The sequence below is a fragment of the Nomascus leucogenys genome, chromosome 2 (genome assembly GCF_006542625.1).
Source record: "Nomascus leucogenys isolate Asia chromosome 2, Asia_NLE_v1, whole genome shotgun sequence".
In the NCBI taxonomy this organism is placed as follows: Eukaryota; Metazoa; Chordata; class Mammalia; order Primates; family Hylobatidae; genus Nomascus; species Nomascus leucogenys.
Window position 1 is genome coordinate 147,529,935 of NC_044382.1, and position 25,904 is coordinate 147,555,838.

The 25,904-nt window shown below is 41.3% G+C and overlaps 1 protein-coding gene across 1 annotated transcript in view; it reads left to right on the forward strand.

Annotated features, from left to right (window-relative positions):
- The window catches only part of GAN (gigaxonin), a 64,052-nt gene extending 47,818 nt beyond the window's left edge, over positions 1–16,234 (forward strand). Inside the window, exons 7-11 of the mRNA XM_003272472.3 lie at positions 164–313; positions 1,345–1,481; positions 1,721–1,849; positions 13,254–13,363; positions 13,450–16,234. Coding sequence (XP_003272520.1) covers positions 164–313; positions 1,345–1,481; positions 1,721–1,849; positions 13,254–13,363; positions 13,450–13,631 — 708 coding nt within the window. The 3' untranslated portion in view covers positions 13,632–16,234. The remainder of the gene's footprint in view (positions 1–163; positions 314–1,344; positions 1,482–1,720; positions 1,850–13,253; positions 13,364–13,449) is intronic.
- Positions 16,235–25,904: the final 9,670 nt, after the last annotated feature.

Below are 25,904 nucleotides of genomic sequence, written 5' to 3' on the forward strand. Positions count from 1 at the left end.
TAGTTTTTCAGCCCTTGCTCCCCTCCCTGTCTCCCTGCTCTAGGAGTCCCCAGTGTCTATTGTTGACATCTTTATGTGTCCCTAATTTTTATTAAGTATTTGAATATCAGCTTTCAATATGACACTGGCCTTGTGTGTTCAGAGATCGCTGATGTCATTTCAGGCAAGACATAACTTCGGAATTGTGGAGATAGATGGGATGCTGTACATTTTGGGAGGAGAGGATGGTGAAAAGGAGCTGATTTCCATGGAGTGTTATGATATTTATTCTAAAACCTGGACAAAGCAACCTGATTTGACCATGGTCAGAAAGGTGAGGACTGCATTTTATGGTAACTAGTTTGTGTATGCATTGGATTCTAAACTTAATGTGTCTTCATATCCTGAATAAACCTTTAATATAACTGATGGTGTTAAAAGAATTAACTTTATAGAATTCTGTCTTTATTGATAGTTTGCCTTCACTGTCATCAGCCACACACCAGGATAGGAAAGTGAGTGTGTGTGAGAGTTTACCCTGGCTGTGGGCCTTGTGCAGCACCGCTGTGTGCCAAGCTCCACATTTGAGTGTACAAATGGTGCAGCAGCCACATCTTCCCAACCTATTTTCTTTCTGTCTTTCCCTCTCTTACTCTCTCTCTCTCTCTCTTTCCTTTTTTTCTTGAGAGGGATCTCACTCTGTTGCCCAGGTTAGAGTGCAGTGGCGCCATCTTGGCTCACTGCAACCTCTTTCTGCCTCAAGCCATCGTCCCACCTCAGCCTACTGAATGGCTGGGACTACAGGTGTGCACCACCATACCCAGCTAATTTTTGTTTTTTTAAGTAGAGATAGAGTTTCACCATGCTGCCCCAGTTGGTCTTGAACTCTTAGGCTGAAGCGATCCCCCATCTCTACAAAAAAGTTTTAAATAAAGTTATCCAGTCACAGTGGTGTGCACCTGTAGTCCCAGCTACCCAGGAGGCTGAGGCTGAAGGATCTGTTGAGCCCAGGAGTTTGAAGCTGCAGTGAACTATGATGGCACCACTGCACTCCAGCCAAGGCAACTGAACGAGACCCCGTCTCTAATAAATAAATAAAAATGAGGCTTTTGAACTTCTTTCAGTTAGTGAAATAGTAACAGATAGAGTAAGAGCTCCTTTTCTGAAGATTAATAATATGTGTCTTACTTTGCTATTCTCATTTTAAAGTCCAGTGTTGTAATACTGAAAAGCACCATCGTTTTACTGTTAGAAATCAAACCGCTTCCTAAATCTCTTTAAGTATGCCACGGACAGGTTACTATCTATTCACCTGACCTGAATGAGAAATGCTGCCTCTCCCCCACCATTGTTTTCTGCTTTCAGATTGGCTGCTATGCAGCTATGAAAAAGAAAATCTACGCCATGGGTGGAGGCTCCTATGGAAAGCTTTTTGAGTCTGTGGAATGTTATGATCCCAGGACCCAGCAGTGGACTGCCATATGTCCACTAAAAGAGAGGAGGTACATGGCTGTGGGGTGGACTTTGTAGATTCCCTTGCTGTTCATTGGGTTTGCAGCCCCTTACCCTGCCTGGCTTTTGTTCTTTTCTTTCAGAGTAACCTTTACTTTGACTTGGCATTTCCTGAGAAAGGAAGGCCCACGTAGTAATGCTGCAGAGTTAAACCAGCGTAAGAGGAAAGTAGGAGTGAGATCTCGCGTTGTACAGCTTGTCCCTGATAATGCTGTGTGTGGCCTTTCAGGTTTGGAGCGGTGGCCTGTGGAGTTGCTATGGAGCTGTATGTGTTTGGGGGAGTCCGAAGTCGTGAGGACGCCCAGGGTAGCGAGATGGTAACTTGCAAGTCCGAGTTCTACCATGATGAGTTTAAAAGGTAACTAAGAATGGTTTCACGTAGCTAGTGCAACTTTTTCTTTGTGCTTTCAGTCGTATTTTAGCTTTGTTTAGTTTTGTTTTCAGTCACTTTATTAAATTATGGGTTTAGGAGATATGTCTAATGCATACTAGATATTTATTCAGTGACTTCACAAGTACAATAACTTAAAATGTCTCTAAATAGAAAATATCTCTAATATGTAGATCAGATCTTGACACTTAGTTGCTTAAAATCATTTATTGGCTCCCTATAGCTTTCAGGAAAAAGTTTAAAACTCCTTAACTTGTTGGGCGTGATGGCTTACACTTGTAATCTCAACATTTAGGGAGGTAGAAACTGAAGATTGCTTGAGCCAGGAGTTAGAGATTTGCCTGGGCCACATAACAATACTCTGTTCTCCAAAGAAAAATAAATAAACTTCTTAACTTAGCATATATGGCCTTTTGTGATATGGCCTTTGCTTTTTCTGCTACTGACCCAAGTACTTTATACTGAGCCCCTTTCCCCTGCAAACATGTATGGTTGTCTCAGCTCTGTGTTCGTATGCTACTTCTTGCCTGAAAGCTCCCTTCCCGCTGTCCATCCAGTTAGCTTGGCCTTTTTCAAAACTGCTTAGTTATCAAAACCTAGAGAAAGGCTTCTCATGCCTCCTAGTCTGATTTTTAATCCCTTCATCTGTGATCCCATGCACTCCAGACAAGTCTTTCTGGGGTTGTAACTGTTAACTGCAAGCAACTTCAGGGCAAGGTCCACCTTCGTCAGCTCGGTATCCTGGCTTCCAACATCCTACCTGTCTGTATCAGATGCTTAGTGTGTTGGTTAAGTGGCTGAGGCGTGATGTCCGAGATTCTTAAAACCTCTGACAAGTGCCACGTATGTCTTGTAAAGTAGATAACATCCTTCTCAATGTGTTCTCTTTTTCCTCACACATTTTATTGTTGTAACCGCTGAACAGTATTTTTATTGCAGTAATATGTTTAAATCGTAAGGGGAAATTGCTATGCTAAACATAATTTTATTAGAGTAGTTCAGTCGTGTTACCAGAAGAGGGTGCCATAACATAATGTTTAATTTCATGCTGTTTTAGATTAGGGCAGACAGTGAGCAGTTACAAAGATGCTGCAAATGCATGTAAATGCTACCTAACTTGTGTTTTAAATTTAGGATATTTGCATAGCCTTTTTTTCTAATACAGGAATAGACTATCTTAGGAAAATGTATTAGAGAGCAGTTTAGAGGATACTTGCTGTGGTAGGGGCAGATTTTCAGACTTCTCTACATTTTTCCTTCCTTGATACATGACTGGGAGGGGTGATTGCCCAAGGGATGAAGTCTTTTTTTTTATTTTATTTATTTATTTTTTTTTTTTGAGACAGAGTCTCGCTCTGTCGCCTGGGCTAAAGTGCAGTGGCGTGATCTTGGCTTACTGCACCATCTGCTTCCCGGGTTCAAGCGATTCTCCCACCTCGGCCTCCCAAGTAGCTGGGACTACAGGCACACGCCACCATGCCCGGCTAATTTTTATATTTTTAGTAGAGACAGGGTTTCACTATGTTGGCCGGGTTGGTCTCAAACTCCTGACCTCATGATCCACCCGCCTCAGCCTCTCAAAGTGCTGGGATTACAGGCATGAGCCACTGCACCTGGCCTATCAGGTTGTTACATATTTGTAGTGGATAAGCTTTTAATATAACTATCGCTTGCTTTAAGTTCATAATAATTAAACATAAGACTGTTGTTCCTTCTTTGCTATTTAAAAGCACTTCCCGGACAGGTGCAGTGGCTCCAGCCTATAATCCCAACACTTTGGGAGACCACCGTGGGCAGATCACTTGAGGCCAGGAGTTCAAAACCAGCCTGGCCAACATGGTGAAACCCTGTCTCTACTAAAAGTACAAAAAAAAGAAAAAAATTAGCCAGGCATAGTGGCACGCGTCTGTAGTCCTGGCTGCTCAGAAGGCTGAGGCATGAGAATTGGTTGAACCCAGGAGGCGGAGGGTGCAGTGAGCTGAGATTGTGGCACTGCACTCCAGCCGGGGCAACAAAGTGAGACCCTGTCTCCAAATAAAATTCATGTATATTCGATTCCTTATTTCTAAGCTCTCTGATGTTTGTAAATAGAATGAAGAAAGCTGTTAATGTATCTTATCAATGTAAGATTCTAACATGTTTAGATAACAGTAAACGCACGTATAACACCAAATGCCGTGTATTTGTTTAATCTTCAGAACAGGACTCTGAAGTGCATGTAGGTACTGTTACTATTCCTATTTTCCATATGAGGAAAGAGTGAGCGGTGTGCCCACAGACACACAAGGAGCAAGGAGCAGAGGTGGGATCTGAAATCAGGCTTTCTGGCCCCAGAGTGCACCTTTTCAACTACCACACTAGATTGACTTAAAAATGTAGGCTTTCCTATAACTATCTATGGAACAAAATAACTTGTAGGAGTAGTTTATTTCTGAAAAGATCAGATGCAGTTGTGTTATACTGGCATAGTGTGGAAACTGTAGTTGCCGGATGAGCAGTCTGTATTCATTTGGAGACCATGTCGATTGTTTTTAAGTAATCTCTTGTCTTTCCTGTCTTTGTTCCCTATTTTTAGGTTAAAACTTTCTGGGAAAAAAGCAAATCTTATTCTTTTCTGTTTTTCTGAATAAAAGCAAAACTGCTTGAAAGGAAAGCAAAGAAATTGCCATAAAGTATTACCAAGCCAGAGCAACAGCTTCATATATCCAGAATGACTGTTTCTCTATTTCTGTTCTTTGTGTCCCTATTCTGTTAGTAACACTGCTATCCTCCCAGTCATCCATGTTCAAAAATGGGTCATCTTGGCTGGGCACAGTGGCTGACACCTATAATCCCAGAACTCTGGGAGACCCAGGTGGTAGGATCCCTTGAGCCCAGGAGTTCAAGACAACCCTGAGTAACATAGTGAGACCTTGTCTCTACAAAAAATTCAAAAATGAGCTGGGCATGGTGGTCCACGCCTGTGGTCCCAGCTACTCGGAAGGCTGAGGCAGAAGGATCACTTGAGCCTGGGAAGTGGTGGAAGCTGCAGTGGACCATGATCATGCCACTACACTCCAACCTGAGTGCCACAGCAAGACCCTGTCTCAAAAAAGGGAGTCATCTTGAATTCTGTCTTTTACTTTGCAAATCATCAGTTGCCAGGTCTGGTCTTTTTTTAAATCTTGATAGCATTTTTCACGTTTCCCACCTTCCGTGCCCCGCTGCTACCCTCACAGTTACTCCTGCATCTGTGTAGTGTCATTAGCCTCTGGCCAGCCTTGCCAGTCCAGTTATTTATTTGTGGTTTTGAAAGACGAACCTGACAAAAATTAGCTAGGCATAGTGGCACGTGCCTTTCTGCTCAGTTTTTGGTTGCCCTTCTCAAAATTCTTGACTGTTTCCCATTGCTTACTAAATAAAGATAATAGTACTTAACCAGCTACTCAGGGTTCTCCATGATTTGAGGTTAAAAAAAAGTTTCACCCATTTTTAGTATCTTTCTTTCACATGTTCTGTACTCCAGCTCACTTTTTAAACCCTCCTGTGTTTTACTGCCTCCCTGCATTCGCTTAGCCTAGATGCCCCTCTACTTTCATTTTTTACAGTATATAAGTTATATTAACTGTTCTTTGAAGTTGAGATCTGTCGGTTTCCTCTTTTGAGTCCTGAATATATAACTAGAATAGACATGTTTGACAACTGGCAAAATCACCATACTGGTTCTGTGACACATGGATTGGGAGCCCCTATGACAACAAGGGCTAAGTGGAAGTCCCTGGAACTTTGCTTCCCTACCAAAATAGAAAACCAGAAGCAATACTGCATCCTGGGTGAATCTCAAAAATTATGCCACCATCAAAGACTAGAAAATGCAGGAGCGACATTGCCTATCACATCCCCATTAAATTCACCTAGAAAAAGTAGAAAAGTACAATGGATCTTGGAAAATCTTGGAAAATTTTTATTTCAAACATTATGTTATCAATTTTTAAATGTTTATGTAGCTTGTTTTTAGGTTTTCCTTTTACTTGGGGTTTCTTTTACTCTTTTCTAGCTTCTTTAGGTAGGATTCTAGGTTACGCATGGTAGATCTTTTGCTTTTTTTTGAGATGGAGTCTCGCTCTGTCGCCCAGGCTGGAGTGCAGTGGCGTGATCTCGGCTCACTGCAAGCTCCACCCTCTGGGTTCACACCATTCTCCTGCCTCAGCCTCCTGAGTAGCTGGGACCACAGGCGCCCACCACCGCGCCCAGCTAATTTTTTGTATTTTTAGTAGAGACAGGGTTTCACCATGGTGTCGATCTCCTGACCTCGTGATCTGGCCGCCTTGGCCTCTCGAACTGCTGGGATTACAGGCATGAGCCACTGCACCCGGCCGATCTTTTGCTTTTTTAATGCACACAGCAAAAGTTTTCATTAACTTAATGAGGTGATCATACTGATCCCAGATTCTTTCCCAGACGTAATATCCTCACACAAATGTTGTATCTTTATGAGGCACAGTTCCCAGCGTTAGTATGGCAGCCATTGACATAGCCGATGTATTTTCTTCGTACCAATTTGCAAGGGTCACCAGAAGCAGTTTGCTTTTACTTGTCAGGGGCAACAGTACACCTGCACAGCCTTGCCTCAGGGCTGTGTCAACTAATATATAATGGGCTAATGTCTGCTGTATATTAGTCCACAGAGATTTTAATCATCATGATGTTCCACAAAACATCTCATTGGTCTGCCCCTCTGACCACATTGTGCTGTTTGTATCTTATGGTTAGGAAGAAACAGGTACTTTGAGATGCCTGAGTAAGACGTGTGAACTAGAGGATAAGAGATGAATTCCACCCCCAACCACATCTATTTCAGTCATGTTCCAGTCAAGAGGCAAAAGCCACACCAGTCATTTGAACAGGGAAAATGTAATGTATGTAATTACCACTAGTAAGAGACAGCTACGAAAAGTGGGGAAAGGGGGCTCTGAAAACTGTAGAAATAGCTAATGTTGGAAGCACAGCTGCTACCTTTAGGACAGAGGGAAAACACCCAAGGGAGGAACAAATTAGGAAGTATTTTCCCCACCCCACAGGGCTGAGATTCATCCCATTGGAAGTGTGTGTGCTGAGGCCACTGGAGAGCAGAGCACCAGGGTGCCAGGGGCCAGAGAAACAAGCTGGAGAGTGTGCACCCCGGTCTCCTGCATGCTGGTAGGAGCAAGCACAGGAGGAGTGAGAGGAAGGCAGCTGACAGTGGCAGAGCGGCCCTTTCACCCCCGGCCTTGCCACAGTCTGCACCCTCTGTGGACAAAAGACCAGCTTCTACACTGGGTTCATTTCTCCATAGTGTTTTCTGTTTCATTGATTACAGTCATCTCTATTACTTCATCCTTGAACTTACTTTGGGTTTCTTTTACTCTTTTCTAGCTTCTTCAGGTAGAATTCTAGATTACTTATGGTAGATCTTTTGCTTTTCTAAGGCACACAGTGAAAGCCTTCAGCTTTCCACAGAGCAACACTCTAGCTGGACATGCGGATATGTTTTCTTTTCATGACCATTCAGTCTGCAGTATCAGTTTTCCTTCTTCAGATTGGATGGTTTCTGTTGCTCTGTCTTGTTTGCTGCTGCTTTCTTTTGTTATCTCCATCCAGTGAATTTTTTTATTTCAAATTTATGTTAGTTTTTTTTTATGTTAGTAATTCTAAAATGGTTGTGTACTTAGTTTTACGGTTTTTTAATTTTGTATGCTGAAATTTCCTATCTTTCCATCACAAGCATATTTTCCTTTCCCTTACTGTTAATTCCAGTATCTGAGTCATCTCAAGAGTTGGCGTCTATTGATTGTTCGCTCCCTTGAGAAATGGGTTCTCATTCTGGCTCTTCTTTTGTTGAGGAATTGTGGACTGAATCCTGGATGTGGTTACTGTTATGTTGTTGAAGCTTTGCATTTTCTTATATTGCTTTAGAGTGTTGCTCTGAGTTTTAGTCAGCAGTTGACTTGGTTAGACTTAAATTGCAAGCCGTGACACCTGCCATGGGTGGCAGCTGAAATCTCAGTCCAGTTCTCGAAGCCTCGGTCATAAGCATACATGGTTCCAAGGTTAGTTGAAGACTTGAGATGAGTGGATGCGCACAAACTGAGGGGTGCTTCTCTACCTCTCTTCTTTCTCAGGTTTCCACTCACACTTTGGAGATCCTGATTGCCCCAAGACCCCTTTTCCTGATTGCTGAGTCCTGTAGCCAGAAAGATGGCCATCTTTTCTCTAGGGGTTTAGCTACCCAGAGCTGCCCCCGTGAGGCTGCCTTCAGAGAAAGTGACCAAGAAACAGGAAACTTAGTCCATATGGGTTGCTTGCTCAATTAACTTTCCATTTCTTTCCAGAATCTACCTGCTTTTCTTCAGTTTCCAGAGCGCTCAGGTAGTTGTATTTTGTCCAGAGTTTACAGCTGACACTTGCAGCAACTGAGGAGCCATTCGTTAAGAGTTTCTTCTGCCATACTGGAAGCAGACGCCTCACCATAGCTCTCTTTTTCTTTCCTCCTCTCCTTTCTCCTCAACTGATTGCCCTCTTTTCCTCTATGGTTCTCTTCCTCTCCCCTTTCCTGTCATTCCCCTTCTACTTCCCTGTCATTCCCCTTCTACTTCCCTGTCTCTGAAGTTCACTGTTGTAATCCATGCTGTATTTTAAAGCTTCAGTCTCAGGGCAGTCTTAATTCTGAATTACCAGAGGGTACATCATTATAGCCCGCAAGTACTGACAAGCCCATGTTTGAAAACATTATAAATGAAGACATGATATTGCCTTGTTCATTGCAAAAATTGCTATCAGTTAATGATACCTTCTAAGTACTAGGAACTGTGCAAAATATTTTACATTGGTATTTCATTTCATCCTCACAATCATTTGAGGTTTGTGACGGTATCTTGTGTCTCACTTGACAGATGAGGAAGCAGGCTAAGATAGCTAAATTGTTCAGGGTCAGTGAGATGATAAATGACATGTAAAACCTCATGGCCTTTTTTATAAGCAGCAACACCTGAAGACGTGATTCAATTAAATTCTCGAATTAGTTCTGTTTAATTTGAAGCCTTGTCTTTACCTAAAATAGATCACCTACACTTATTTTTCTGAAACCCAGGAACTGAATCATTGATGTGCTTGGGACAAAACCTGGTAGATCATCTATGTAGTCCAGTTTCTTCGGTTAATACAGTCATTCCAGGGATGAATTATGTTGGTTGCATTCAGAATCTGGGAAGAACTTAAATGCTGAGGTGTAGTTATTGATGTTTAGGCCTAAAGATGTGAAATGTGAATAAACCAGTATTGTAGTTTGATGTATTTCAAACATTTTCTTTTAAAGGTGTGTTCAGGGCCTCCATTTTCACTTTCAGCACAAGCTTTTAGATTTTTCCCTTTTCCATTTTTTTGGAGGCATTTGGGAGGGAGGGGCCAAAATCTGTATCCCAGTCCCAGCAGACTACCTGACACCCATCAACTTTCAGATGTTAGTTGAATCAAATGTTAGATGAACGGCTTTAGAAACATGATGCTTAGCTTTGCTTCTGAGTTGTTCTGTGATCATTAGGCTTTTGTGTTTATTGGAATTCTAAACGTGGAAGCTACCTGCTTTAGAAGAGTCTAGAAAGAGTATTCATTGAAATAAAAGTGGTGTTCTTCCGGAAATAATTGTACATTTCTATTTGACATTGAGATGCCCTGGCTGCTTCACGGCATAGAGTACAGATAATGGAGTGATGACCATATGACTGTGTGCTCCAGTGAGGGTAGGCCTGGACCTTGGTAACTCTTAAGACCATTTAGATGCGTTCCCAAGGTCCTCCTGAAGTCCACTGTGACCTGGCTCTGCCTGTTAGCTATTAACAGACAATTGTTCATTTACATTACCCTGAGGGAGCATTATTATTACATAGCAGGGTCTAGATTTACTCTTTAAGAAAAAACAATAAAAAACTTTTATTTTGGAATAATATTGTAGACTTGTAGAAAAGTTGCAGAAATAAAGAGTTCCCATTTCCATAAGCCAGTCAATCAGCTTTTCCTAGTGTTAACATCTTACATGACTGGGGTACAAGCATCAAAACCAGGATATTTATGTTGTCCAAAATTATTAAGTAAACTACAGACTTACTGGAGTTTCACCAGCTTTTCCTCTAATGTCTTTTTTCTCGGTTTCCAGATCCAATCCAGGATTCTACATTGCATTCAGATACTGTGTTTGCTTAGACTCCTTTAATCTGTGATAGTTCTTCATTCTTTTTTTTTGAGGCAGAGTTTTGCTCTGTCACCAGGCTGGAGTGCAATGGTGTGATCTCAGCTCACTGCAACCTCCACCTCCTGGGTTCAAGTGATTCTGCTGCCGCAGCCTCCCAAGTAGCTGGTTCTACAGGCGCATGCCACCGCGCCCAGCTAATTTTTGTATCTTTAGTAGAGACGAGATTTCACCATGTTGGCCAGGATGGTCTTGATCTCTTGACCTCGTGATCCACCCGCCTGGGCCTCCTAAAGTGCAGGATTACAGGCGTGAGCCACCGCACCCAGCAGGTGGTTCATTCTTTGCTTGACTCTCATGACCTTCATCCTCTTGAAGGTTATTGGTTTGTTTTTTTTTTTTTTTTTGTAGGATCTCTTAATTTGGATTGATCTAATGATTTCTTGCAATTAGACTGAGGTTATGCAGTTTGGCAATACCACAGAAGTCATATTACGCACTTCTCTGCATCATATCAGGGAGAACACGTTGATGTGCCTTATTGCTGGTGACATTAACCTTGATGACTTGGTTAAGGTGGTATCTGTTAGATTTCTCCACTGGAAAGTTAACAGATTTTCTTGTTGTAATTAATAAATACCTTGGTAGAGATAATTTGAGAATTTGCAAAATGATTTTCTCCTGAAACTCTCAAGCACTCATTTGAGCATCCACTGGTAGACCTAGCCTGCAGAAGTCATTACTGTGGTGTTTGCCTGATGATGATTTTGTTTCCGTCGTTCCTTCTGCATTTATTAATTGACATTTTTTGGTAAAGGAAACCTGTCCCTTTTTCCTGTTAATGTTTTCCAATTATTTATAGTATATGGATTCATGGATATTTATTTTATTTCCTGAGTTATAAATCCAGCACCATCATTATTGATTTTCTTCCTCACATAGTTCCAGCCTCGGCTGTCAGTAGCTGCTTCACCGTGGCTTCCGTGTCCTTTGACACACCCCCATCCTTTTTTAAGCACTTCCTATCTGGCACGACAGGATGCCCCAGGCCCCTCTTGTGTTTTCTCTGCCTCAGCTCTGGGATCAACCACTTCTTCATAGAGCCTCAAATCCTTTTAGTGGTTATTAAATTGATTTTCAACAGAGGTGCCAAGGCAATTTAGTGGGGGAAAGAAAAGCCTTTAGCAAATGGTGCTGGAACAGCTAGCTATCTGTATGGAAGGAAGTGAACTGTGATTCATGTCAGACCCAAAAAATTAACTTGAAATGTATCATAGACCTAAATGTAAAAGATAAAACTGTAAAATTTCCAGGAGAGAGCGTAGGAGAAAAATCTTCGTATTGGGGTAGGCAAAGATTTTTTAGAATGACACAGAAACTGTGACTGTAAAAGAAGAAAAGGATATATTGGAATTCATCAAAATTAAAAACTTCTGTTCTTCAAAAGATTCCATTAGGAAAATGAAAAGGCAACCTACGTGCTGGGAAAAAATATTCATAATACATGTATCTAACAAAGTATCTGTATCCACAGGATATAAGGAATCTGACAATTCTATAAGAAGAAGACAGTAAACCCAATTTAAAAAAAAATTTAGAGACAGTCTTGCTACGTCCTTTTTTTTTTTTTTGAGACAGGGTCTCACTTTTGCCCAGGCTGGACTGCAGTGGCATGATCTCAACTCATTGCAGCCTTGACCTCCTTGACTCAAGCAATCCTCCCACCTCAGCCTGAGTATCTGGGACAGATGCCACCACACTTGGCGAATTTTTGTATTTTTTGTAAAGACAAGGTTTCTCCATGTTGCCCAACTGGTCTTCAACTCCTGGGCTCAAGTGATCCACCTGCCTCAACCTCCCAAAGTACTGGGATTGCAGGCTTGAGCCACCACACCTGGCCCCCAGTTTTAAAATGAGCAAACCTTTAAACAGACATTTTATAAAAGAACATAAAATGGGGCTGGGTATGGTGGCTCACACCTGTAATCCCAGTACTTTAGGAGGCCAAGGCAGAAGGATCACTTGAGCCCTGGAACCTGAGATCAGCCTGGGTAGTGTGGTGAGACCTCATCTCTATGGAAAAAAAAAAAAAAAATGTCATTAGCTAGGTGTGGTGGTGGGCACCTGTGGTCCCAACTACTTGGGAGGGTGGGGTGAGAGGATCACTAGAGCCCAGGAGGTTGAGACTGCAGTGAGCTGTGATTGCACCACTGCACTACAGCCTGGATGAGTGACAGAGTGAGACCCTGTCCCCCAAAAAAAAAAAAAAAATTCCATAAAATGACCAATAAGCACATGCAAAGATGCTCAACATCTCAGGTTTCAGGGAAGTACACACCATTAAAATAGTATAATTAAAAATATAATACTCCGATCTCACAGTAATACTGAGCAGTTGGAATTCTCACACATTGCTAATTGGAATGCAAAATTATGGCACAACATTTTGGAAAGCAGTGGGGCACTTCTTTTTTTTCCAGTAGACAATACCCTTACCATATAGCCCAGCAATTTCAATTTCATAAGTCCACAAAAAAGACTTGCTCTCTAATGTTCCTGACAGCCTTATTCATAATAGCCAAAAACTGGAACATCAACAGGTGAATGAATAACAAATTCTGGGGCTGGGCTCTGTGGCATGTGTGTGTGTATACACACACACACAGACACACACACACAGGAATTAGCTGAATGTGGTGGTGCACACCTGTAATCTCAGCTACTTGGAAGGTTGGGGTAGGAGGATCACCTGAACTGGTAGGTTGAGGCTGCAGTGAACCGTAATTGTGCCACTGCACTCGGGAGGCCCTGTCTGAAAAACCAACAAATTCTGATACATTCGTATGATGGAATACTGCTTAGAAATAAACAGAAATGAATGACAGATGCAAACAGTGTGGATGAATCTCAGAAACCTTGTGCTGAGCAGAAGCAGGTTGGAAAGCACATGCTGTTTATGACTCAATACATGTTTCATTCTAGCACAGACAAAACTCGTCTGTAGCGACTGGCAGCATGTCGGTGGTTACCTGGCAGTGGAACGTGGGGTCGAGATTGGCAGAGTGCCTGATGCTGCTGATGACTCACCAAGCTTGCTGTGTCAGTCTTCCTAGATGTTGTTGTCATCCTTTTGATTTGCTTAATTTTGTGCACGGGCTTTGTTTTCAGGTGGATCTATCTTAACGACCAGAATTTATGCATCCCCGCCAGTTCCTCTTTTGTTTATGGAGCTGTACCTATAGGAGCTAGTATTTACGTTATTGGAGATCTTGATACAGGTAAGAGTGTTACAGTGATTTTCTTGGAACTGTTTCCTGTTGATTCTGGGTACATTTTCTCACCCTTGCTTATTTCTGTGGCTTAGGTACCAATTACGACTACGTGCGTGAGTTTAAAAGAAGCACAGGAACCTGGCACCACACTAAACCACTCCTTCCATCCGACCTTCGCCGCACAGGGTGTGCAGCCTTACGCATTGCGAATTGCAAGCTTTTCCGCCTGCAGCTTCAGCAAGGCTTATTCCGTATTCGTGTTCATTCCCCTTGAGGAGGAAGCAGAGCAGAGTGCGAGATCCTGACCCAGGAGCACCATAACATAGCTACGAACGGGAGAGCAGAGATGGCAGCTGAAACTCACTCTGTGCTGGGCTTTCGTATGGTAACTCTTTGGTGGTTTTATGATGCTTACAAACTTGAGCTTCAGCTCTTGTTTGGGAGAACACGTAACTGTTGAAAAACTACCCGGGAGGAGTGAGTTCCTTCAGTTAGCTGTGGCTGTAGACGATGGAGGCTAGTAAATATCAAAAGGAAAAGAGAATGGGAATTGGTATCATGTAAAATATCAAAGTTAAAATACTAAGGTGCATTTTCCCTGAAGGGAGCTCATGTCCGACTGCTGTGTTCAAATACGTAGCTTTGGTAACAAACAAAATCCGTATATGCAAATCAACATATCCAAACATGCCAAGACTGCTTTTCCACTGCACTTGGAAGGCTGTATTATGCCTAACCCTGCCCAACAAATTAAGGTTTGTGCCTAAAATGTTAGATTGGACTATATGCCAGTTAGTCTCCATTTATTCCTAGTACTCTGTCCTAAGAATCTTTTTAAAACTATATCATGATGAATTGAAATGAAGATAAAATTGCTCTTTTATAACTTTATCTTAATAATGTAAAGATTCAGTAAATTGATGAGTCAGGTTGCAGCCCTCATGTGAACTGAAAGAAGTTGCTCGCTTCTGTGTTGACTTAGATCAAGACACGTCACGCATCCTTTCTGGGGTAGTACCTGTGGAGCTGGGAAGGGTCTCCTGCAGTGCCATTCTGCCTTCTCAATGAGCAAAACCATTTTCTAAGTATGAGGATATTAGTGAGTAGGAGATTTTATAAAAGAAAGACCTGAGTCAGACAAATAATAAAGGTCTGCTATGGCTAAAAAAACAAAAACGAAAAAGCTATCCAGACAAAATATATAGGGATCAAAAACTTTTTCATATAACCTGTCTGAAAGCACACAAAGTCTGTTTACTACTGTTTAGGGTTTGGAAACTCGTCTTAGAATGCGAATCTGTGTTAAGAATCTAGTCTTTGTAATAGAAGTTTCCCAGTGGCATTCACTAGTGAGAGTTTTAGACAAATTATGTTACGAGTAAAGTTTGGCTGGTAGAATAAACTACCTCAACTTAATTTCATTCTGTTCATAGCAGAGCAAATTAATCTTTTCATCCTTCCCTCCTTTCCTATCTCTCATTCCCACCTCAACTCACTTTACCCCACTTTTCATTGGGGGAAAAATGTCTTTCGTTCGTGGAACATATCTTGTAAGATATTTTGTTTTCCACTTGAATTACACCACCCTAGTGTGAAATCGGGGACATCAAAGTGCTTGATTACTTCCTAAATTGAATTTTATGCAATGTCAAATTTCTAATCAATTTAATATACAGTACTTCATTTTTAATTGTTTTCTAAAAAAAAAATAGCTTTTTTTTCCTTTGGGAATATGGCTGTAAGAAGCAGCATTTTGTCTTATTAACACATGTATAAAGGTATCCTTTGGTTTTAAGTCAAGAACAGGAATTTCTTCTAGAAACTTCCTGTATGGAACGTTTGTATGCAATTAACATGCATATGAAAAACATCACGTACATTCTCCCACCCATAGATTTAAAAAAGGGTGACCTAACTGTGATTTTTTTTCTTATACCTGCTGGAAGTCAGTACAATGCTACAAAAGTTGCTGAAAGATGCTATGCCTATGGGGTTCTAGAGAGTGTTGAGTGTGGTACATTAACTCTCCATTTTAGCCAGAAGATACCTGATAAGAGAAAGTGTAAGGTTTTTATCTTACATACCAGAGGCACCAGGCCAGATGTGCCACACAGTCATGTAATTCAATCATGTTTAATATGTCAGTCAAAACCAAGTTCAGAATTGTTTTGTGTACCAGTCAGCTGTTGTCTGCACATTTTCGTAGTGACAGTGTGGAGATCTTTTAATGAAAGCAAACTATGTGGCCTCTGCAAAGAAAGGAAGATTTTTCTTTTTACAACTAGATATTAGTTTTAGAGGAAGCAAATAGCTGAAAAACTAAATTTGCTTTGGTGAAATATCCTGTACAGAACAGTACCTTGGCATTCAGCAGCTGCAACTGGGGAACATTAAAACAGTAACTGACATCCAGTTAAAGCCACGATCGTCAGCAATTCTCGTTTTTTAATTTCTGACATTTAAAAGTTTTTTTTCCAGTCTATACCAGGCCTCTCCAAGGAGACAGTTCATTATTTAGGAGTGAATGTGTTCCTCTTGCAATATTATCAGTACCTGCATGACTTGGTAAATTCATTTTATAAAAATAGTGTTGTTATTTTTTTTTAATTTCAGTTCATTGACACTATAACTGCAGAAATTAGATAATGTTTTATGTAAAATAAATTTGCCACATAATATGGGATGCAATAACCAACAAAGCTGCTAAGTGCCAAACTGTTATTTTACTATATATAAATATTAAAATATTGTGTTGAAGTACAGGGATGTATTTAATTTTACTATGCTCCAAAATTAATCATGACTGTTTTGTAAATTATAGTTATTTCAGTATTGTAAAATAAATTTTGACTCATTTCATGCAGGTTTGTGTTTTAACATTCCACTTATGCCTTGAAACATCATTTCTTGATAACTTTTTGATACTTCTTTCTTGATAAGGCAGTTTTACCAGGTGTGTGTTGGAATTGGTGGCTCAGGATAGGTCTTAAATTTTAAATACAAATATCTTTGGGGGAAGTGCAATTTATTTTCAGAAGGAAAGTTGTCTCAGGTTAGAATATGTAAATATTTAAAGAATCTCTCCTAGGCTGCAGTCTAAATTAGGTAGTTTGTTTCTTTGTTTAGCATATCCAAATTTAGATTTTTCAAAGATTTAAGTGTTTATTTAAAGTGTTTTTTGTTTTGTTTTTGATAGTGCTTATATGCTGTGAGAAGAAAAAGTGTGAGAGATGAGTGAGTGAATGAGCGTACATGTGTGTGTGTGATGCTATTTGACCTGATAAATGTATCTGTATGTGTTTACTTTTTGAATTGTAGTTCTAAACTACATATATTACTGTCTCCTGGTGCTTCAGATAAATTCTTGAGCCTGTTGACCTTCAGTTTATACTACTGTGTCAAACTCATATTGAGTGTAAATATTGAAATATTTGTAGTTTATAATAAGTTTTACTTGGTGTTCGCATTTCTCTTCTTTAGCAGGATTAAAAACAGTGTTTACCAACTTGTAGTTGGTATACTGTCAAGATTTGGCCTAAGAAATTTCTAAATTCATTGTTTAGCTTAGTACTTCATTGCTGTAAGGAATTGATAGCTAACTGTAGGCTTTTTTCAAACTGTATAACAACCAAAAAAGAGCATTTGGGGGTATGTTGGATGGTGTTTTGTTTGTAAACACTTTGTTGTATTGCACTACCACTTTAATGATGACACTTTCTTCATTGATGGTTTGGAAGTGTCATTTTTATAATTTATGAGTTGGGGGGATTCCCTCGTCAGTGTATAGGAAATACATACTTTGTACATACAAACATGGTAAAGAGAGGACTGGCTTTGCTATGGCACCTAAATTACTCATGGGTAGTTAAGTTTCATTTCTAGAGAAATGTCTTAGCTACTGTGGCCCATTTGGTACATTCCTACCTCAGTGTACCAAACCAGGGATTACAAAAACCTTCCAAGGAATGCTAGAAACACTACAGTATCCCCTTCCAGAATGTTGGCATTCATGATTCTAGAGGCCTCCTGTGGTCAAATGAAGACCTTTGGTTAAATAGGGGAAGAATGAGGTGGCGCTTTGACTGTATCAATTTAAAGATGCCGGAACGCCGTGAAAAACACCTGGTGGAAGGGAAAGGTGAGGCGGCCCTTTTCCACTGGCTGCTCGCTGAGCACTGGAGTCCAGGAAGTCAGTGAGAAGAGACCAGCTGAGTGTAGCAAAACCCGCCTTGGGTCAGCCAACACATGTCTGATGAGCACCCACTAGGAACTGTGCTTGCCATCCTGGGAGCTGAACAGTGAGGCAGATGTCACACCACTCTCCTACTCGAGGTCATAAACCCACTATGGAACAGGCAAGGGCCCCGTCTTTGTCATCTGCCAATCTCAGTGCTTTCACAGAGTAGGTAGTCAATAAACATTTGACAAATAAGTATAAGATTCTTATGATCAAAGTAATGTTCTTCTGTTGAAAAGGGCACTCCAGGAGTGAATGATTTTACTGGGTTTTCAGTGAGAAACTTTGTACCCAGATGGACCGGCCTCCTATACAGAGCTGAAACTAGCATGGGCCGGCCTCCTATATGGAGCTGAAACTAGTATAGCATAAACAGTGCCAAGTGCCTGATGTACATGATGTACAATCCTGTGGTCTCCACGTGTTCTGTAGGTTTTTGGAGACCCTCTATAGACTCAGCACAGCTTATAATGTTGATCATGTTTAGTATTGGGCTTTACTGACTGCTTTTTATATGGGTCTCAAAATCTTTCCAGGACATACCCCTTTGATCCTCACCCCTCTGGAATAGGCAGGGCACTCTCCCCACTGTACCAGGGTAATCTTGAAGGCCTGATAGATACGGCCTCATTTCTCACTTTAGGGAGGAGCAAGAACCAAAAGCAGAAGCCAGGTCTTTGGATTATCAGCTCACCAGTCAGCCAATGAGGCTGGAACTTGATTTTTCTAGGCATGCAAGTATTTTTAATAATAGAATAATCATTTTTAGTATTAATACAATTTACGCTCCCAAACATGTCCTTTGCTAGTTGCACAGGCATAAGCCGAAAGATCTTTGATTTTCTTTGTTAGTTAGCTATAGGAAGGTTAAGAATTTACTAAGGTCGTAGGAGCAGAAGAAAGTTTGTTTGAAAGAGAAACTTTTTTTATTTCAAAGAGCTTCATGTATACTTCCCTCTCTTATTCCATGTAATTAGTAAGGGAAAATAAACTATGTCTTAGAATGTTGAGGAAAGTGTTTTGATGGCTTTTAATAATTCTTGAAATACTCTTTACTCTTTCTGTAGTTTTGAGAAATTACAGAAATTCGTAGTATAACGATGAGAAGGGGCCCATTTGCCCATATTTGATAACACAAACTTGGATTGAGCGTCTGTCATACCTGCTGGCAGTTAAGTCTCAGTGGTATTGACTGCTAGGCATTTTCTGTATTTTTTGCAAGTTAGCTGGTAAAACTTGCTAAGGTTTTGTGCTTTTCAGAAGTAATCCTATTATTATTTCCATTTTAAACATTTCAATATTGTCTTATTGTAACAGTTCCATTTATGTGACATCTGAGGAATTAAATCATACTTCCAAATGGTTTGGTCTAATGCATACAGTTTAGGAAAGTTTATTCTTTTTTATTTTATTTTATTTTATTTTATTTTATTAAATTTCTTTTAGAAACAGGGTTTTGCTCTGTTGCCCAGGCTGATCTCACACTCCTGGCCTCAGACATGGAGACCCAGCTGGGACTACAGGTATGAGCCACCACACTCGCTAGAAAGTTTGTTCTTTTTCAGTTCTGTCATTGAAATTCTCTAAGTGATTGGATTTTTAAACCCCTTCCCCTTTTCATGAAATTAAACATCTAATAAATAAAACTACATTATAAAATTATTTAGTAAGAAATGACTGTTGCCCTCTTTTTTTTTTTTTTGAGACAGAGTCTTGCTCTGTTGCCCAGGCTGGAATGCAATGGCGCGATGTCAGCTCACTGCAACCTCTGCCTGCTGGGTTCAAGCAATCATCCTGCCTCAGCCTCCCCAGTACCTGGGATTACAAGCACTTATTACCACGCTCGGTGAATTTTTTGTGTTTTTAGTAGAGACGGAGTTTCACCATGTTAGCCAGCATGGTCTCGATCTCCTAAACCTCGTGATCTGCCCGCCTCAGCCTCCCAAAGTGCTGGATTACAGGTGTGAGCCACCCCGCCTGGCCTCTTTTTTTTTTTTTTTTTTTTTGAGATTAAAACTAATTCTTTAAAAGTCACTACTCAACTGAAATTTGGCCTGATTATAAATGTTGATAATAATTTCTTCCTGGCTCAAGAAAGTTGTTGAGCTTCCTTCTGTGCACACATTGAAAGAAAACCAGAAATTGTACATTCGTGATATGAATTAGAGAAGGAACAGGTGGAAAAGGATGGCAACCCACAGAGTCTGGGGGACACACTGCCTTAAGATGAAGTGAACGAGTAGACAGTGAATAGGATCCACGTAAATGAACGGCCATTTCAAATCATTTACATCCCAAACATAGGTTCATCTGTCTTCTGGTTGGTGAATTATATTTATTAGGATCTTATGTTTAGCATTTCAGTACAAATAGTAGGTTTGGGTACCTTATTTTTGTTGTTTTTACTCATCAGTTATGAGTAAGGCTTACCTTAGAACCTTGGGTTAAATTTTTTCAAGTTATACCAGTCAACTTGGTTTAAATACAACTGTAGTAACTTGCTTTATCATGTTTCCTGTTTAATTGGATGAGAATTACATGCACTTATTCAGTTGTTCTTTGTGTTTATAGGAAAAACTCTGTTCTCAGCTACCTCATTATGTAGTGTTGTGCTTGATCCCCTGCCAATTGAGAAGAATTCAACACATTCTGTTCTTTAACAAAAGCTTGGAAGCAGGCAGTCAGCGGCCTTGAGGAATACAATTCTCTAAGGCCTGTTTTCCATTTTACTACTTAAAAAAAAAACAAAAGAAAAAAAAAAGCACTTAAAACCAGGAGGAATAATAATTCTCCTAGAGTTGCTGCAAAGTGATTACTTGAAACTCAACTTGAACTTTGAAGAGTCTTTAAAAGGCTGTGTTTTCATAATGCAGAAAAGTAGTCTATTTAAACGCCACTGCTATATAAAACGGGGCTCGATTTCCATTCTTGTTAGCATCAGACAAGAAAATGTGTCTATCTGTCATCTGACCCAGTATTTGGGATTTGGGTGCTTGAGGATACTGTTGTTTTCATTTTCTATAAGGTGCTATTGTTTCCCAGAAATCTTTAATTTTGATGAAAATCTACTCATTGCTAAGTTCCTCCTCACTCAAAGTGTTTCCTAAGTGCAGAGTTGAGGTTGGCAGAACTATATAGAGTTGGATGATACTGAAAATCATGAATAATGTGATTTGTTCCATGTGTCTGTGGAACGTCCCTCACCTTCCTCCGGTATGCGCCTTCTGCACTCCGCACGTGGTCGCCTCCATCCTCCCTAGTGTCTGTCAGCTTGCCTGGTCACCAAGTCAGGAGGAAGAAGCTGAGGAAGCCCACCAGTTGTAGGCAAGACTCTTCCTCCAAGGAGATCTTGTAATAATGGCCCAGTTTCAGGGCACAGTCGTGTACACATCCTACTTAAATGGAGGAGTTCAGTGATGCCATGGCCAAAAGAGTTATGCCCATTTCTAAAAGCCTGGCATACTTGGTATAACTTAAGCACCAGGTAAAATCTGGTGCTTACGTTGTACCAAGTATGGCCAACTTTAACTGTCCTTATGCATTAATAAGATTTAATTTTTATGCTTGTGCTTTTCGGAGTAAAGGGCTTCCTTTCAATAGTAGAATGGCAAAGCTTCTCCTCCAATGACAATCTGTTAGCACCCTGTTGACTTAGCTCAGGACATGAGACTGACTTAGCTCAGGACATGAGACATTTCCTGGAAGTGATTTCCATGAGAACAAAGGCTTAGTCCTTTAACTTAAACCCCAGACTTTGTTATTTTAATTATTTTCAGGCAATCATCTTTATATACTTTCCTTACAAACCCAGTGGTTGAGAGCAGAGGCCTTGGTGGCAGGTGCATCTGGGCTTGGAGGCTTCTGCCACACCTATTACTCTGTGACTTGGGAAGCTCTTAAGGCTCCCAAGGCTCCGTTTCTTATGTGGAAGAAGAATAGCAGGAGGACATATCTCTGCAGGTTGTTGTGAGGATTAACTGGGTGATGACTGTAAGCAGCTGGGAGAGTGCCTTGCATGCAGTGACCACTGTTGCTGCCACCATGATTATGTCACCTCTCAACATGGGGTGGTGGGAGGCCCTGTGGATGAGGCCAAGGCTGCCTGCAGTCAATGTCCCGGGCCTTATAGCTTTCCACATTGTCACGTCTGCTGCCACATGATATGCAAGTAAATGTATTAGAAGTTGGTGTTCATAAAATACTTTTTTTTTTTTTTTTTTTTTTTTTTTTTGAGACGGAGTCTTGCTCCGTCACCCAGGCTGGAGTGCAGTGGCACCATCTCCCAGTCTCAAGGGATGCTCCTGCCTCGGCCTCCCGATTAGTTGGGACTACAGGTGCACACCACTATGCCCAGCTAATTTTTTGTATTTTTAGAACAGATGTGGTTTCACCATGTTGCCCAGGCTGGTCTTGAGCTCCTGAGCTCAGGCAATCCACCTGCCCCAGCCTCCCAAAGTGCTGGGATTACAGGTGTGAGCATCCAGCCAGAAAATGATTTACTTTCTAGACCCATGCCACCTCTCTCCTTCTACATCTCTAATATTTAAATTCAAGACAATTCTAGATAGCTGAAACAGCCCAAAATATGTGTTTAGAATACATAGAGTTTGTTATAAATAACCCTTTGTTTAGAATTTGCCCAGTGAAATTCTCTAATAATACTTAAAACTCTTTACTAAAGTTGAATTTTTCTGTTTTTCATTGAAATAGCAAAGGTAGTAATCTATATTGGTCAAAGAAATTAGATAATTCCTAGATCTCTGTTTTAGATCAGTAGACCTAACTATGCTTTCTTAACTTGGATGTTACATGAAACTTAAAAACAAATATGTGTTACAAGTACTTGTGTGTACGTGCATGTGTGTTTGTGCATGTGTGTGGAACTTTTGTACCTTTGCATAAAGAAGGTTATTTAACAAAGTGGTACAAAAAGTGAACTACTTAATCCTTCTATCATATCATACACTTCTTTTCCTGGTTAGGTTATGAGACTGGCAGAGGTAGGAGTATATGATGTGCTCAGCTCGTCTTGATTTCAATAAGACATTTGATAAAGTCATTCTTGATCTCTGAATGTGAAAGGGAAGTAGAACAGCCGGGCACAGTGGCTCACGCCTGTAATCCCAGCACTTTGGGAGGCCAAGGTGAGCAGATCACCTGAGGTCGGGAGTTTGAGACCAGCCTGACCAATGTGGAGAAACCCCGTCTCTACTAAAAATACAAAATTAGCCGGGCATGGTGGCATATGTCTGTAATCCCAGCTACTCGGGAGGCTGAGGCAGGAGAATCTCTTGAACCCAGGAGGCGGAGGTTGTAGTGAGCCAGGATTGTGCCACTGCACTCCAGCCTGGGCGACAGAGGGGGACTCTGACTCACAAAAATAAAAAATTAAAAGTTAAAAAAAAAGATCTGCTCAGAAATAGGGGAAACACGGGATCATGATCATAGGAGATTTTTAGGCTGGGGTGCACACCACATCTTCAGAGGTAGCTGGCTGTGTCTTCTCCCCGTTTCTTTCACTGGTGAATAACCTTTCGTTTGAACCAGCATTGGTTTTTCTCTCCATGTTCCACTGTGGCTCCCCATGGACACTGCTAGGTGGAATCTCCGAGAAAACAGGCACTTCGCAGTCGGCGCGTCTTTCTCTGCCAGCTTAGGGATTGCCGTCAAGGTGGAGGAAGGGTATTTTGGCCATATTTGGAGTCGTCGTTTTTACTCGCTCTTCTTGGGATAGCTTTCCCACCCTGCCCTCTGCTCCTCTGTCCCAACCCTCTTCCAGCCTGGTTTTTTGACTGCTTGAATTATGTATCCAAAATAAGAAGGAAAACAAGGTGCAGTTGGGGCGGGTTGTTGGAGGCGAGGAGAATAGCTCTTCTGGTTCTTCAGACCGCATAATGGCCAGAGCATGATCCTCAGAGATCCCTGAGCAGACCTTCATGCTAGCACTTTCCACAACCAGCTGGCCCTGGCTGTGAGAGTCAGATCTGTCCCCAAGGCTCCAGGTCAGAACTCGGGCCCATGTGCCTTCTGAGGCACCGCCAAGGACACATCCCAGCCCCTTAGGCACCTGTAGGCTGGAATGACACCTTTCAGGCCGGCCCCAGAGGCCCTCAGGGCCCCCCTCCAAGCCGGGAGGGCAGGCAGGCACAGGCCCCACGCACTACCTCAGCACGCAGCGCAGCCCCGCGCTCCCAGACGTGCTCGGCCCGGGTGTCCTCTTGTGTGACAGGCCCTCTGCCACGTCCGTCCACAGAGCCGAGTGGGGAGCCTCCATGTGGGTCCTCCCCTGTCCCTTTCCAGCTCGCATTCACCAGAGCGGAGCGCAGCCCTTGTTTCCTTCTCTCCTCTTCAGCTCTGACTTAAAAACACACTGTGTTCCAAACCGTGGTGGGATCGGAAACTAGAACTGCTTGTTTACGAGAGAGACCACCTTTTCATATTTTTTTAAAAGGAATTTGTGCTTCAAAAGAAACTTCAGAAAATAAATTTATTGTTAGTCTAGCATATGCTCATTGAAATTGCCTTATGTTTTATTTTTAAAAATTATGTAGGATCTGGTACATGGGACGGGCAAAAGGGTATCATCAGCTTAAGAAATAAAGAAGTAAGCCTTCCATTTGTGTGGGTGATAACATCTTTTTCCTAGAGCGTATCTCAAAATTCAAGCTCTCCATGAAAACAAAGATAATCTGAATAAAAATTGTATTTTGGGAAATGTATCAAGTGGCCTTTAGTTAAGAAAAGCACAGTCTGTTTGTTAGCACAACTTGCGTAGTTAAATAATTTGTGGCTCTTTCTGCCACTGGGGTTCTTTTCGCTTTGAATTCAGCTTGTGTTTGGTCCCTCGGTCTTGTACCCCTTCAGTTCGCCAGCGACATAGTGGTGATACCCCTTTGTTTTTTGTATCACACCTTTTGTGAATCGTGACAACCATCCAGTAATCATTGTGGCTTCAGCAGAAGTTTTGAACAGTCTTTGCAGCCACTGTTGGGGTGTGTACCAGCAGCCTGGACGTGATCAGCAGAGCTGACAAAAGCACCCCCTGCTCTGCCCACCTCCGCACAGTCCTGTCCTCATCAGAAACGGTATCGCAGATGCTCCTCAGGTAGGCGTAGGCAGACTTCATTGTGTGTTACTAGTGACAGTGATGTCTGTACCTATCTGTGAGTGAGACCCATTCATGACACACTAGAAATGTGTACTTTGTTTTGTTTTCCATCACGGGTATAGGTCTTCTGCCATGAAAGAGAACTATCAGGGAAATTCCTGAAAAGATTTGTAAATTCTATTTGACCCTCCCCAATTCAGGGTTGCTTTTCGCAGTGGACCCTGGCCCAGCAGGTGGCCGGCGTGGCTCCTGTTGGCTCATGCCGGTGCTGTGCTGGACCCTCGAATATGTGACTGTCACCCTTGTCCAAGACTGGTTTTTAGCAATCTTGATTTGTCATTTTGATGCTTTGAATACTCTAAGGAAAATGCCATGAATGCCATATAAATACCACACCAAAACTCATCCTGTTCAACACAAACCTGTTGAACATACCTATGTTTTCTGACATGGGACCTGCAGAATAGTATTTCTTCTAAATCCTGCAACTTTGTTATCGTAGAATTCCAAGTAGGTCTGCTAAGACACATATTCAGTTAAGATTGTATTGTGTGTGATATTATCCTATCTTTAATAAAGTCCTACTACGGAAAAACAGGGATCTGCAATGAAAATCATAGCTAAATGGAAGGCAGGTTTAGAAAGTTCAAAATATTGGAAGTGCTAGAAGGCTGCAACTTGTAAAATTGTACTCCCCAAGTTCAGTAGGATAGTAGAGAAGTTGTGCTAAGTTGATTTCATTGAAATGTCACGTCTCACATCCTGTGGTCCAAAGGTACTAGTTTGTTTTGTGGAATAATTTTGTGTTCACTTGCTGGTAAGAAATTTGCAGTCAGAAGTAATTTTTAGTTAATAACCTTTCTTTTAAAAAGTTGCTTTATGGTTTACAAGTAATACTGATGCAAAAAGGATTTGTTAACCTAAATTAAGTAGCACACACTGTGTTTACATGTTTCAGTATATTGTGGGGTTGGTCCCTTCTCACGAGCCCAGGACCTGTGTTTGGGGAACATTTTGCCATCATGCTGTTCTCTTGTACCAAGGATCAGTGAAAGTGTTTTATCTTTTTTATGTAGTTTGTATTGACTGGATTTTATAACTGTAAGAAAACAGAAACAGAGTGTTGTATTTTGATCTGAAATTTGTGTATGCTGAAGTAATTTTGTTTTATGTATCGGAAGTTCACTTAAAAACTTGAAATA